Source organism: Anguilla anguilla, chromosome 7 (assembly GCF_013347855.1).
Source record: "Anguilla anguilla isolate fAngAng1 chromosome 7, fAngAng1.pri, whole genome shotgun sequence".
Classification (NCBI taxonomy): domain Eukaryota; kingdom Metazoa; phylum Chordata; class Actinopteri; order Anguilliformes; family Anguillidae; genus Anguilla; species Anguilla anguilla.
The window spans coordinates 19,428,411-19,444,052 of NC_049207.1; the positions used below are offsets into that span (position 1 = coordinate 19,428,411).

Below are 15,642 nucleotides of genomic sequence, written 5' to 3' on the forward strand. Positions count from 1 at the left end.
ACATGCACAGGAGTCCCCAGGACCCATTCCAAGGTCTACAATTAGCGATTAGCACAAGTGTGATCCAGGTTACTTGCTATCATATTTTGAATAATTCTGCTTCAATCCTTAGGGGATTTTTTTTTAAACATCCGAGTCAGACAAAAGTTTATTGGGAAAATGTACAAGATTATTTACAGTCAGTATACAATTTGTATATATTTTTTTGTACATTGAATTCCTACTTTCCTCCCAAATTTGTTCAGTTCAGACAGTGCAATTTTATTTTTAATCGTCAAATGGATAAAAATCTCCAAGGTTAGACGGCAATGGAAGTCACCTAAATTAAATATTAAGAGTACAGAGCAGACTTTACATGTAAAAAATTCATCAAAAGTTCAGATTAGAAAGAGGTGCTAGACTCACAGTTGGCTTTTCAGCAGAGAAAACAAACTGCTTTTCACTTAATTAGAAAAAACTACATGCAAACACTAAGCGCTGAAGATTTCGGTTTTAAAATGGTGGCCGGGCTTTGCGGCCACCCTGGAGTGGTCTTAGGGCATGAGGTCATCTATGGGGGAGAAGGTGGCCAGTTTGGGAAGGCTCAGCCGTTCCCTGCTGGAGAGAGGGGGACTCTCCAGCGCGTCCAGGTCGAGGGAGAAGACTCTGCTGCCAGCCTCCCAGTCCCCAGCCTCGGGGAAGTTCCCAGCATTCAGAGGGGAGGGCGGCTCCGGGGTCTCCCCTCCGCGGTGCGTGAAGGACGCCTCGCAGTAGTCTTTCCGGATCCGGCTGAACCGGGAACGCAGCGCCGCCTCTGGGTCGGCAGCGGAGGACGGGATTTTCGGGAGGACCAGCTCGTTCTCCTCCTCCTCCTCCATGAGGCCAAGCTCGTTCTCCTCCTCCTCCTCCGTGAGGCCAGGGGTGTCCGGGACCCCGTCGCTGGAGCTCAGGATGCTCTCGCCGCCCAGCAGCTCCGGGATGGTCTCGCAGGCGATCCCGAAATGGATGACGTCGCTGCTGCTGCCGCTCTGGCCCCGCGTGGCGTCCAGCTGGGCCGAGTCCCAGGACAGGGTGGAGTGCAGAGAGTCCCCGGGCTGCCCGGGCAGGGGGGTGAGCGGGGAGGCTGCGTCGGTGTCCCACGCCAGCCTGCTGGCCGGGAGGGGCGTGTCCGCGCTGGGTCGGGTCCTCGAGGCGTCGGACGTTCCGTCTCTCGGGCTCCCGGAGAGCTGAGCCTTTTCAGCTTCTCCCTCCTCCAGCGCACGTCTCCACGAGTTCTTCACCTCTGAAACTGAACGAAGAGAGAAAGTCTTCTTTATCTTTTATCACCTGCACAGGCGAGCTGGTCGACATTCCAGAAGGAATTGTCAGGCTGTCAAGGCATGCCTTTTCCCCCCTTAGTCAGCACCTGCTGGTATGTTTCAGGGGCTTTAGGGCACTCACTCAGGCTTTCTGGGGTGCGGGGGATCTGCTTCCTGGTTGAGAACGGGTCCAATAGGGTGCCGAGCAGGGCCTCCAGCTCCATGCCTTGTCTGCTGTAGTCAGGGCTGGCGGTGACCCCGTCTGCAAACTGCACATGCACACAGTTTGGGGGGGGGGGGGGGGGGGGGCAATATTACATCAAACATGCAGTACAGAGAACAGCTTCCGCTTTCACACCTCACAATATACATCATAGGTTGCCATAGTAACTCCATTACAAACAAGGGTTGTCAGTAGACATCAGCCCTTTGCAACATCCCACAATGCACCTTTGGGGATCTCAGGAAACTGCTCTTTGTGTCGACTTCCCAGACTGTGCATAGCACTGTGTGAGACAAGAGGAAAGTGGTCTGTACTCTTCTATAGAAGTGGCCCACTTGTAAACTGAAATGTGTGGTTATGTGGAAAATTGCTAGCGGAAAATAAAACATTTACGAATCTAAAAATCCATCCTAGCAGTTTCCCTGCGCTGCTCACTCAACCTCACCCTACCTGTACAGGATGAGCACATGGTGAGAAAGACCAGGACTAAGACTGGTGGCTTCACTTTTACCTGCTCTGCCAGGTTGTCCCATTCCCTGTCCATGATCATGGCCGCTTTCTCCACTGCCGCAGTCTTCTGCCGTGTTCCTCCCACCGGTGCAGTCTTCCGATCGCTGGCCTGTCAGAGACTCATTTAGTCACATGACTTTTCCCCCAAAGTGATGTCAGGAACAACCAAAAGCATGCAAAACATCACGTTGCCATGTTCAAGCGGTTTCCTCTGTGCAGAGGTTCTTTAATTGCAGCTGGTTAAAAATGTACCCCACCTGGAAAGGTTTAGGAGAGGGAGCTTTGCAAGGAGTTGATGGTCTTGGAGAAGGCACAGAACTGGGAGCCGGCGTTTCACTAGGTTCTGATGCGGGGAGGCAAACGCTGCGTAGAAAAGATTAAATACAGTTAAATACAAGGCCCCATGTGAACCAGCTTTCATTCCTTTGTCTAGAGAAATATGAGGTCTCTGTTGGAGATGTCAGCCTCGTATCTGTCCGTTGCGATTTCTCTCAGTTCGCCCCGGTCATCGAAAGGCAAGTATAATGTAGGGAGGATCTGTGGCAGACAGGACACTGCTGAGGCCTGCCTGGGTATCGCCCTCCCAGAGCAGATGAAAGGGCAAAGCTTTAGCCACACATATAGCACCATTTACTCATTACAGCAGTACCTCTGCAGGTCTTCCAGGTCAGCCGTCTCTCCATCTGCATTCTCTGAAGAATCTGAACTTTCGGCTGGGGCCTCCTCCTTTACCGATTCCACTGTGGGGGCTGGGGGAGGCATTAGGAAGGTAACCACAGAAATGAATTTGAATGAAGTTGTGACTGACAACCTTCTCACTAGTTATACAGCTTTTCGGTAACACTTAACCATTCCAGCCTGTTATTAATTACATACTCACAATTCAAACTTAAACCCCCCCCCCATTTATCCCTTATTTATGCAGGCGAGCCCCACTGAAAAATATATTTACGTTGATTCTGCTTTTCTGGCTATCATTTACAGGAAGAGTTCTGTACCTTGAAAAAGCTGAAACCAACAACCACTTATATTTAAGAGGGCGGTAGGAAAAAAGGAAACGGACTGTTACATTTTGACTTTAGAACATTGATTCAAAACAAAGTTCTTGCAAAATTTTAGACCTTTAAAATTTCCAGACACGCTAGCAAATGGAATGATAATATTTATACGAAACCCAGAAACAGAGACGAGACGCTCTGGAATCAGTGAACGTGCGTTTGTTGACCCACCGGGCAGCTTGGCTGGATACAGCGAGAAGACGCTGGATTTGAAGCTGCCCTCAGCGGCCGGCTCAAAACAAAGGGGCGCCATTGGGGAGAGGAAGTCGAGCGCCTGGGAGAAAAAACACGAGTCAGAAACCTGCTCTCCCTCAGGCCAGCGTTTCAAACGCGGGCTTCGCCGTCTCCACTCACCGGATCCTCGTTGAGGAATGAAGTCAGCGGCCTCTGCTCCAGGCTGTCCTCCCACTTCCTGTCCCAAGCCTGCTCCATCTTCTGGATAAAAGCCTTCACTTCAGGAATGTCCTCCTTGGAAATCCTTTTCCTGGTGGCGATTCAAACCTCACTCACTCAACAGAACTGCAGTAGCAGTTCTCTTGAGACAAAAGAATGTCTTGTGATGGTGCAACCATAATTTAACCCACACTGCCAATGTAATTAGTCAAAGCAGCATATAAGTCAAAGCAACATTTTGGCAATGAATACCTGACTGTAAAAACAGCTGCTACAGCTACCCTTGGAGACTTTATGGACTAATTCAATACCCACGTCGAGGATTTACTCACTCATATGCAATTATTAAACTACATATTTCAGAAAGGTTTTATGCAAATACAAACTGCACTGTCTGAGATAGCTGCATCACAGTTATTCTAAGGAACACCTAAAAGGAAGTACAAAGAATGCAAGCTGGCAATATTTACTTCCACATACTGTATTACGAGTATCTACCACCAGGCTATAAACAAGACAAAACCTGGGTCCTGAACTTAGAGCGAGACCGAAAATGAAAAATGAACACTTATTCTTTTGAAAGAATTGCATTACTTCAGCACTTTTATGCATTCATTTTCTTTTTGAGCAGCCCACCTACATGCAGATGCTAGCATTGTGATTTGAGGTTGACTGATTCTGAAGGGATGTGTGCTGTGAGTGAGCTGCTGAGCTCTCCCGCATGTGTATCTCCATCTATAGCACAGGGGTCAAGCTCCAGTCCTGGAGGGCCACAGTGTCTGCTGGTTTTCACAGAGTCAAGTCATTTAAGTGGCTTAAATGAACCAGTGGTTCAGTCAAGTCCTTGATTGGCTAAATAATCCACACACCTTGTTCTCAAGTCCTTAATTAGCAGGTGACTGAAAGGAAACTACAAAAACCTACAGACATTGTGGCCCCCTTGAGACTCAGTTGGATGTCCCAGATCTATAGCACCTGTGTGCGTTTCCTCAGGAGGCTCCAGCCCCTCCTACCTCGTGAGTCTGACTGCCTCCAGGGAGCGCCTCAGGAGCAGGGCCTTCTCCTCCATGTGCTGCAGGTCCGGCCGCGGTGCAGCGCCCCCGACCCGCTCGCGCTCCTCCCGCAGGAGGCGCAGGGCCTCATTCAGCAGCTCCAGGAGGCGCAGGACGTTCAGCTGGCCCTCCTCGTACACGCTCCCCGTGCTCGACTGATGCACAGACACGGGGGGGGGGGGGGGGGGTCAGCTCTCGGAAACACAAGCACTGCTTCGCAATCCCTCACTATAAAGAGGTCAGGGAGGATGGCTGCTCTGTAGAAGTACCCAGCCATCCAGTTACATTCACTTGGCCATGTCTTACAATGGAATTTATGAAGCTAATGTACAAGGCCTTTTCCATTAGAAACTCAGCACGTCAATTATTTTAATAAGTCTCAAGAAAGTGTATGTCAAGAATGCCATTGTAATGTTCTTATTTTTCAATGAAGTGAAATTAGTTTGTGACTTTATCCAGGGCCAGTGATACTACTACATGTGGTACATGGATAAACTCACACGTGAATTTCTCTATGATCGGGGTCTGTTCTCACCGACTGAGCTGATTTTTCAACCTGCTCCAGCAAAACTTTGGGGATGTTTATAGTGAGGTCCGTCCCGTCCAAGGTGTACTGGTCAATGTTTCCCTTGACAACGCAGTCCACAACCTTCCTCTCCTCTTCCAGAGTGGACAGGATGTTGTTTACATCTGTCCAGAGGGAGCGGACCTGCAAAGGACGGGGAAGCAACACAGGTCATGCTACTCATTTCTTAGCACAGTGGTGTTGAGAAATAGGCATGAAGATGCAAGGAAAAAAAACCTTCAGAATCTTCTCAGACTGAAGACGCATCTTCTCTTCACCTTCCTTCTCATGCCTTAAAAAAAAGAGATACATTTATTCAAATCAATGTTATTTGTATAGCGCTTTTTTACAGAAAACAGTCAAAGACACTACAGACTATTGGTTTAAAGAGAGTCTTTTCTAAGAACTGTGGAGAGGTAAAGGCTACCCCAAAAAGGCATGATATAATCAAGGCAGGAGAATGATATTTGATGGCAAAATTCATGTAGAGATATGGGACATTCCCCACCATCCTCACACAAGCAAGATGACATGCCTGCAATGCCAATTCAATTCCTTGCATCTCAGAATTTGAACCAAAACAACGATAAATCAAGTTCAGTGCAGATCAAAGCCATTTTTTCACCAGGTGGGAAAACACTAGTTTTATTAAAGCAGTACTAAGTCTAAATGTTTACTAATTTTCTTCTTTGAGACCAGCCTGTAAAATAAAAATGATCCATGACCGCTTGAGCAGGCTCTCCAGCTACAGGGACATTGCACATCTGGCTGTGCAAATACAAAAGTAGGCTGCACAAGCAGGTAGCCTTCTGGAAAAAATGAAAATAAACTTACTTCAGCAAGCTGTCAAGTTGGGCATCTTCAGCCCTCAAATCCCTTATTGATTTGACCAGCGCCCTGTGAGACGGGGAGAGATTTAAACGCATTAACACCAATTTAGGAATGTTCAGCCACAATTTAATCAAAAGTACACACTTTAATACTCAAGAACTGTTAAAACTGTGACAGTAAAAGTCACAATGCCTAGTGGCCATGTAATACATTGCACTTAGTTAGATCATGGAATTCATACAAGTCCTGGCAAGCCAGTCTCTGATAAAATGTACATGTATGTGTCTCAGTTTTACCCATAAGAATTTAACTCTAGCTTGCTCTAACATCTGCTTAATTCTGGAATGAGGTGGGGTAACTGAGTGCAAGCAAAACACAAATCTGTTGTTCAAACTGCTTGCATGGCTGCAACATGCAGACTATTTTAGGGGCTGTTACACATTCTGGCAGCCCATGTCTTCATCTCTTAAATTACACGACGTAGTGTCCAAACGACTGTCCTCCACAGGTAAATCTCTCGGTCAGGAGCAAGTCTAATCGTAGTAAACCGCAATGTGATACTAAAAAGCACCGTCACTCTGTTTAGACTATCAAAGAGGGCAGAACTCACCGCGCTTTGTGCTGGTACTCCTGGATGAGCTGGTCCTGCTCCACTGCAGTTCTCTGAAACCTCAGCCTCACCAGCTGAAACCTCAGCATGGCCGTCTCCAGTGACTGAGCTTTAGCAGCCGAAGCTTCGGGAATCCACGTTTTGTCTTTCAGAGCAGGATAAAAAAAAAAAAATTAAAAAAAGGGTTAGCTTCTTCCAATAGAATATTTTATGAATTTGTCAGGTTTGCTAACAACTCAGCTGAGTCTAGCACACTTGTGCATGTCCATTATCCTTCTCTATATTAAAACTGCACATAAACTCCACTAAAAGCACCAACATCCTTCCTTTTCAAGTTGCTCTAATGGCTAAGCTCTCTGCTAAAAGAGAAAGGTGTCATCTTACAAAAAGCCCCCTTTAACCAACAGAATCTCCATGCAACATGCATTTCCATGTCATTCTACCCCAAACTAATTCGAAGAGTTAACACTAACATACCACACGTGAAACCATGCTGCACTACCATAGTATTGCATTACCTGTGGAAAAGGTTTTCATCTCTTGCAACATGACATGCTTGGCCAAGTGAAGCATCACATTTATGAACTTGGGTCCCCCAGGTGAAAGAAACAAGGACGCCACAACTTTGGGGAAGGCATTCCCACGTTCGGCCTGAGGGGAAGCAGTTTCAGTATTTTCAGTAAAATGTTCACCCTAATCTGGGCTACATCAGGAAATAAGGTATTAAAAAAAAGAAAAGAAAAAAAACTCGTGTCCTTAGGTCCAGTCCTTACCCCGATTTCCCGAAACCAATTGTAAGTCGCTTTACGAAATTCCGCATCAGCCTTCCAACCCATAACTGGCCAACAATGCCTTTGTGGGGAAAAAAAGGCAAAATGACGGATGTTGTGCAGAAAGTTTCCAAAATCTAGAGACATCATCACAAAAAGACCCAACTTTCATCGTCTTAACTTACCTGAACACCTCATTGACTCGTGAAGGGTTAAGTTTTTCAAACAAGAAGTGAGCGACGACGTAGAAGGCATCTTTGTTTGGAGTGTCAAACATATTACTGCATGGGGTGAAAAAGATTATGAATCAGTTGGTGAACCAACTAAAAATACGCATTTCTATCACGTTAGCAGAAGCACCCAGGCAATTAATACAAGACATATAACCCAACTTTAACATTACCTTATATAATTATTGACATTACTGCAATGTTGCACCGTGTTTGTTGCGCTAGGTAGTTCGCTTCTGGTGTAAAAAAGCAACATTCACAGCTGCTAAGTGCAGCAAAGAATTTGAGTTATATTAGCCAATCATTAGCCGCCAAACTTTAAACAATAGTTTCGTTGGCCTTAGTTATGTTTCCATCATGTTTATGTAATATTGCTTCGCAAACTCATCGGCGTAAGCTCGACTCGATATAAAGGCCCCAGGGGTCTACAAAAGGTTATACATCTTAACAATAGCAGCAATCGTCAAACAGAAAAATCCCTACAACAAACGTTAACGCTACCCAACGCTGGCTGCTTGGCAACAGGGATAATGGTCAACTAATACAGAACGTTTTAAAATCATTATTCATCATTAATGACTGATTAACAGATTCGGGAAACAAGTATGGAAATTTAGATATGACTGTTACAAGTTACTCACATGCCTAACGTAATTCCTCGTTTGCTTGAGCCGCCAGAGTTAGCCGCGATTTCGGGCTGCAATCCAAGACTCAGGAGACTCCACCATAAATACTTGGCATTCGATTTCTGAAGGCTAGACATGTTTGCTCAGTTCGTACTAGCTACAAATTATATAAAGCCCGTGGAAAAATAATTGTTTACTGCATGAAACCAGCTAGCAAGCTAAATAGCTAGCTAGCTAATCTTAACCCAATATCGCCATCTACAAAAAACCCAGCCCTAAAACTGAACATCGGTTTCCAAATATAGCTGGACTTCAGCCGCGTCCGCCGAACTCAACCAAACAATTCCCATTCAAGACACACCCAGCCACCAAGCACTTTGACTCCGTTTTAAAGTTAAAAGGCGACTGGTTCCAAAATCTTCAAACCGATAGAAAGTTATGAACGTTAAAAAGATGTCTGCATTTATACGTGCTTCTTTCCTATTCCACACTTTTATGTTTGCCACTCCGTTAGTCCGTTTCGCTTTGCTAAAAACCGCCAATTCCTTTCAAGGCGAGTGCGTTGCCCCGGAATATATTCTGCAGTCGAATGACTACTTCCGCTTTCGAGCTACGCAGTCAACGCATTACTTCATCATCATTTATACAGTCGTTCACCAGCACTAATAAACTGGCGATTCACAGACCTAGAGATCTACGCTGCCTTTGGGTTTATGATCTGCTAAAGGCTCGTACTATTTCATAATTTGCATATAAAATGTGCCTTTGTTAGAATATCTGGAGGCGTAACATGCTGCATACTGTAAATGTGCAAATGCACTATGTCTACTAATAGGTGCAGGTAATGTTGTACAACTGACAACGAGCGCCTGCTTGTTTACAGATATTTTTTCACTAACATAAATGAATGTGCATGAGTTGAATAGGCCGAGGGTTACTTGTTACAGCATTAGATCATGTATATGAAAAGTGCCACAGTTTGCAGTTTTTATTATTTATTTTGCTGGTCAAAGTAAGGCAAACTGATACTAATTAAAAATGGAATGAAAATGCTTTAAGGCTTTATATTTAACCTACTGTTATTTTTTTTTTTAAAGTCTTTAAAATAATATTCTAAAACAGACATAATTGTTTTTATCAATAGGGACAGTTTACAAAATGTAAACACGTCAGCCCTAAATGTAATGTGACATGACATGGTTGGGCTAGAAGGGAATTAAGGAAATAGTTTGCTGTGATACCTTCTGCTTCAGCAGTTTCTTTTTTTATTAATCCTATTATTGTGTTCCAATACATGTCTGGATGGCATTGCTTTTGGCTGTTACCAAAATATGTAGAACTTGCATAAAGACTTGCATATTTTTAGGTAAGAAAGAAGGTGAGGAAAACTTGAATATTTTACAATGATGGTAGCTTTTCTTTTCCAAAAATTTAATGGTTTACATTCTGTATCATAAGTTAGTGTGTGTGTGTATGTATAAACCCCCTGTTTTGGTACAACAAGATATCTCAACAACAGAAGTTCAACTCTACTAACATTTAACACATTTGACCGAATACTGAAGTTGAATTACTGAAGGCCTTAATACAGTACTTCTTTTGCACCAAAAACTGCATTTGTATGGACAGTAAATAGAACTACATAAGAGGTACACTGAAAAGAATGCAACCAAATCATAGTCGTGTAAACTGTATACAAAGAAGCCAGAGTTGTGCGTGTTTCTTTGGGAATGTGGAAAGTATATTCAGTTACAGACACCAGGGCAGAATAACTGGAAATATTTTATTACAGTTCATGAACTGAGAAATGAATCACAACTAAATCTCCAAGCAAGTGCAGTTCTCAAAATATCAAGTGTTGAGGGTGAATATTATATTGCTAAAATTTCCACTCTGGTAGAGGGTGTACTGGAGCAGTCAAATGACCAATCTTCCTCCTCATCTTCGGAATAATCACCTGGTTCAGAGGCCAGGTCTGTGATGGTGAAATCAGGCACCTGTCCATGGGAAATACTGGTTAAAATGAGCTTGGTTGTCTTTTTTTGGGGTGGGTTGGGGGGTGCGCCAGCGTGAGGTATGACCAGAAAAAACATGGGTAATAAATTAAATACGGTAGCCATTTCACTTTTCTAGCATGGGCCCCACGGTGTCATGGCAAATCCGGTTTGTACCAGTGCCTACAGTAGCCCAGCAGAGAAACATACAACTGGACTTAGCATCACCCAGGGAAGGGATGGTTTCATTTGGCCAGAAAGACAGTGCGCTATTGTACACCAGCGCCCCCACTGGTCGACTGGGCACCTGCACATGAAGCGTCTTCCTCCGACTCAAGCTTGTGTGAGTCAGACTTAAGCGCTGTGTTTGTGATGAAAAGTGGCAGCAGATCTCAAGTGCCTTTGAGGAGGGCACATGCTTGCTTTTACTGTTCCAACCTCCCAGCACTGACATACATATACACAACTGGGCATTTCACACAAGGGGGAAAAAAGCATTACAAACTGCAGCTTTGACTGGCAAATTTAAACAATACCACCACTGGGATGAGAGGTAATGTACCTTCCCTTAATGCAGGGGTGCAGAACTTACTGGTTTTTGTTCCAACCAATTACCTTAGTTTTTGTATTTTGGCAGCTCTATAGAGCATATACAAATGTCAGATCAAGATATGATTGAGCTAATTAAAGAGTTAAGAGCAGAAGTATCCCTTGTTTTGCACCCCTGCTTTACTTAATGTAAAAAATTCTCATGCTGCAGAACCCCAAAAGCAATACAAAAGAACAAGCCCAGTCCATCCACAAACCAAGAGTCAAGTTAAATCACTCAGGACAAAAGGTTAAATATTTGGTTGTTTATTATTATAATCCTTGTACAAAATTGTGCAATACAAAGTCAATATATAAAGTAGCTGATACAAGAAAGCATGTTATGGATTATGGTAAGGCACTTAGTGGCAATCTTCACACGCCTTTCATAGATTCAGTCCAATCACTAAGACATGAAAGTGTTACACAAACCACCACAGAGGCAGCCAGGATTACATAGGTAACATTTCAGATCAATGTCAAAGCAGACCTGCACAATGTCTGCATGTGCAGAAAGCAAGTAAGTACACATTATGTCACAACTTGATTAACTTTAAAGAGTAAAAGGAATGCTTTGTTTTGTCAATACTGTACCCTGCACTGGCCCCAACATAGTCACTGGATTTCACAGCATTTAAGCACAACCCCAAGTATTAATGAGGCCCATGGCCCCGGATTAGTTCTGAGCCTGGAGGGTTACTGAGGGTTATTATTGAGGGTAGTTCAGTGGCTACATAACTCTCTCTGGGGAAGGGGATTTCTCTTGTGTGTTAGATGCAGAACTGTGGGGGGGTGGGGCCAGCCTGGGGTAAAACGGACCTACCAGCCAATTGAGCGGTGTGTTGTTGACCAGGTAGTCCATGACTCCGTCCAAAGAGTCTTTCATTTTCCCCAGCTGCGACTTGCTGCTTGTCAGCATGCCATCCGAGAGGTCCTTGAAGGCAGAGGCTTTGTTGAAGTTGCTGTAGATGTCTGAGGCGGACTGGGCCGCAGATTGTGCCTGTTCCTGGATGTTTTGGGGGACGCCCTGGAGGCTGGACACCAGGGTCAGGCAGGTGGTCTGCAGCTGGTGGGTGAGCCTGCGGGCGATGGCCAAGGTGCGCGACTCAATTTGCTGTGAACAGGAGACACGGATGAGTCAAGATTTTCAGTAGAGTAATTTCCCTCAAAAGAAGTTCTTCCAACCTCAGCTAAAGGTCAACTTTGACTATACTGCACTCAATTGAAATATGATGCCCATGGTATCAAGTACTCGGATGCTGTCAAATTCCAACCCACATTCTGTAAACACTGAACTTGGAATTGGCCTTTACTGCCAGCCATGATTCTTCTACATTTACAGATAAAAAGCCTGGGCTGTTAAAAGGACCTGCTTGTGTTGGACTGGTGACCTGCTGAGCTAGACTTGTACAGTATGGTTTGGAATGTTTAATAGTGCATGCAAGTATCCATACCGATTACATGTTTTTGCAATTTAAAAAAAACAAACAAAACACAACATTACCATGGCTTCAGTGGCTTCTTCCTCTTGGTGTCCTTCATTCTTCCACTGAACCCAAGAATTTAGCTTCTCATGCATTTTCTGATTGACACCGTCTATGTTCTTTCTTGCATATTCAATCTAAGGGGAACAATACAACAAATGAGGGCCCTAGAATACAGAAGAATGTTCAACAGTCTTCTTATAAATGTAAACACTTGTTAAAAAAACACCTGTGGCTTGGATTACTGAAAGCATTGCTACCTTTACTAAAGTATTTCAGGAACAAATTTGTAAAAATGCTAAGTTTCCAGAAGTGTTCCTAACAATACTTTAATCAAAATGCCTTACTACACAATGCAAAATAATGTTTTGGAACAAGTGTTTCCCTTAAGCACACATTTCCTCAATTTAGAACCAATGAAAGCAAACTCAATCTTGTGCTTCTGAAAAACGTATGACTTGTATGACTGTCAAAGCAGTAAGAAATGATTCGAGATTTTGGCGTTACACTGTTCCCCTGTGCAATTCAACCCATATGGCTCGGTACAGCTGTGCTCTGACCTACCAGATCTACAGTGTGGTGAAGTTCAGAGATGGACTCCTGGCTTCTCTGCTTTGCATCTCGAACCTTGGCCACAGCCTGACTGTAGGCCCTCTTCCGAAGCTTGGAGGACAGTGACCCCAGGCGCACGTAATAGCTGGGCTTTCCGGTGGCAACATCAAACCCTTTCACAGCTTTCACCTCCACCTCTGCAGGAGGAAAATAAGAAGGGGAAATGCAAGGGTTTGCGTGAGTACTGCCATCCATAAAATCTCAGTCATCAAGAAAAGCTGGCTAGTGCAACAGCACAGTGCTGCTTGCTAGTGCAACAGCGTAGTGCTGCTTGATACCAACAAAAAGAGGGCGTCTACAAAAAAAGTAAATCTCTACAAACATCCTCATTTTAACATGCCTGTTATCTGTTAAACAGCAAATAGGCAAGAGTTCTGCACCTACTGAATGCTCTCTTCCAATTAATCTCATTAGCAATAAACGCCTGCACTCTGTGTTTTATATTAGCGGACACAGAATTAAACAAATACTCGTGACTGGATACCGAGCCGATTAATGCAATGGCATTTTAATTCCCCACAAACACTCTGAATTAAAACCCCACAGTTTTTCCAGCTGGTCTGACTCACCAAGCTCCTCCTTGGTCAGAGGCAGGTACTGATCCACCAGTGTTTCGGACGTGCTCAGCGCGGTGTCCACCCCGGTGCTCACCAGCTGCACCATGCGGCTGCCCATCACGGTGTTGACCCCTTCATTGACCGCAGCCCTGGTCATCTCCACGCTGTCCTGCACTGCCCCTCTGGTCTTGTCGACAACCCCGATGATGGTGTGGGACACTGTGTCCTTGGCTCCGCTCACTTTGGTGGTCACGGCTTCTTTTGCTCCCGTCACCGCGTCCTTGGCGCTCGCAACAATCTAACACAGAGAGAGAGAACACTGAACCTATGTGTCCAAAGCCACGGGTTTACATCAGAAGGCATATGCTGTCGTTCATACCTTTATACAGGAGTAACATTTTATTAACTCATCCATACAGGATAACAGTGAAAAATATTTATAGCTGCACAGTGGTGGTTGTAAACTGTCACGTGAACAAGCACGTTTTTGAAAAGTTTAAAAAAGGCATGCGATGCGTCATAAGTACAGGAGTGGGATTTGGAGGTCATGCAGAAATAGGTCAATGTTTTTATGTCACCTCTCCCTGTTTGGCAGCAGATGCTTAGGCAAGCATGGTCGCGGGCTATGATTAAATATATGCCACAGTGTTAAGCAATGGAATGCAATGTGATAAATTAGGCCATCAGGCTACTCCACACCTGCTCTGATGGCTGGTGGAGGATTGGCAAGGTCTTCTCAATCTTATCCAACCCTTTGCATGCAAGGTCATTTGCCATGGCAACTGTCAAGAGACAAAACAAACATAAAAAAAACAGTTAATGTTTTATGTAGACCAAGTAATAACATTGAAAAACCCTGAATGAATATTTAGCTAGCATTACATCCACTATAATAATTTTTAAGACAGGTGCCTTTGGAAAAGAATAATATGTAATATGTAATAATGTTTCAGTTTAAAAGGAAATTAGGAAACAAGCAGCCATTTACAATATTTACAATATTTTGCTGACAGCTCAGAGGCTAATAAAATTGATACTGCTTGTGTATGGCCACATGACAGCTCCTCAGTAGGAAATAACCTTTGTGCAACAAAGTCCAGCACTTCCTGTAATTGCAACCACTACTATCAGCTTCATTCCAGTCAGACTACAGCTTTTTCAACCTCTGCACTACATCAAAAAACATTTCTTACGAAATACAATGCACAAACAGTGGCTATACACTTGGTAATACCTAACACCAACAGGACATAGAATCATGAATACTTTCATTCTACCATACATACCCCAGTGTATAATCCAAGCATTTAGCTAATATTTAGTTAAAAAAAAAAAAAAAAAAAAAAACAGTTATACAAGACTTCAACTTTAACAGAGCATAAAGTCTTACTTTGAGGCTCCAGCTTGCCAATGATGGGCATTGCACTGGTCAGAGCCACTGACGAGATAGTCTTCACACCCATCTCAGCCACCTCACACACAGACCTAATGTAGGGGTGGCTATCCTTGGTGTTAGTGTACACATTACACACCATGTCATAAGTACTGCTGACCAGGGGAAGGTTGGCCACTCTGGTCACCACACTCTGGAAGAAAACAAAATGACAATGTAACAAGTTTGTACGTGGTAGTTACCACCAGAACGAAAATAAAATACATTTTAAAAATAGAAAAAATAAAAAAGGTTTCGAGGGTATTCTAGGACATTCTTCCAAGCTTTCAAGAAAGTAAACTGGTAGTAGCTCGCACATTAAAAATTCAACACACAACACACAAAATATAACTGGCACATCAAACGCACCTGATCGGAGACTTCCATAACTTCCATAGTTTCCATTGCTAAAAGAAAATGTTTCAGTGTCAGTACCAAACAAGGAAACAAAAACACGTCATACTAGCTACAGTATACAAAATACGTCAGTCTCATAGTACACAATTCTGAGAAGTTATAGGAAACAATTTTGTTAACGGTAGCTCCACATGACTACCACAGTGCGAGGAAAGAAAATATAACCACGGTTCTTTATAACAATGGTTTAAAGAAAACCAATTACTCACCAATTCAGCAATCAACGATCTCTGTGTTAGCAAAGTAAAATGATCTTGTTAGTTATATAGCCCACAATACACGTCCTTAACTCGTAGGTCTTCTGATTCCTATGCGCAATCATTGCTGTATTTATAAAAACCGAGCTCCTAATTTCTCGCGAGAGATTGTTCAGGTCTTGACGTAAAACAGAAACCTGGACGCAAGAGAATTTG

The 15,642-nt window shown here is 43.9% G+C and overlaps 2 protein-coding genes and 1 non-coding gene across 3 annotated transcripts; all 3 read right to left on the reverse strand.

Moving 5' to 3' along the window:
• Positions 1–91: 91 nt before the first annotated feature.
• haus6 (HAUS augmin-like complex, subunit 6) lies at positions 92–8,737 on the reverse strand. Its single transcript, XM_035427611.1, has 16 exons — positions 8,161–8,737; positions 7,475–7,570; positions 7,293–7,371; positions 7,038–7,170; positions 6,520–6,664; positions 5,913–5,975; positions 5,316–5,370; positions 5,049–5,222; positions 4,475–4,668; positions 3,423–3,552; positions 3,240–3,342; positions 2,660–2,759; positions 2,268–2,373; positions 2,012–2,119; positions 1,420–1,546; positions 92–1,267 (listed from the first exon to the last, which is right to left on the reverse strand). The coding sequence occupies exons 1-16, from the start codon at positions 8,280–8,282 to the stop codon at positions 534–536; spliced, it is 2,469 nt and encodes an 822-aa protein (XP_035283502.1). The 5' UTR covers positions 8,283–8,737; the 3' UTR covers positions 92–533.
• Positions 2,466–2,596, reverse strand: LOC118232670. Its single transcript, XR_004766373.1, has one exon.
• Positions 8,738–10,978: 2,241 nt separating the features above from the next.
• plin2 (perilipin 2) lies at positions 10,979–15,577 on the reverse strand. The gene is made up of 8 exons (XM_035426107.1): positions 15,439–15,577; positions 15,182–15,219; positions 14,771–14,966; positions 14,080–14,162; positions 13,393–13,678; positions 12,776–12,960; positions 12,232–12,348; positions 10,979–11,841 (listed from the first exon to the last, which is right to left on the reverse strand). The coding sequence occupies exons 2-8, from the start codon at positions 15,215–15,217 to the stop codon at positions 11,458–11,460; spliced, it is 1,287 nt and encodes a 428-aa protein (XP_035281998.1). The 5' UTR covers positions 15,218–15,219; positions 15,439–15,577; the 3' UTR covers positions 10,979–11,457.
• Between the last annotated feature and the right edge of the window lie 65 nt (positions 15,578–15,642).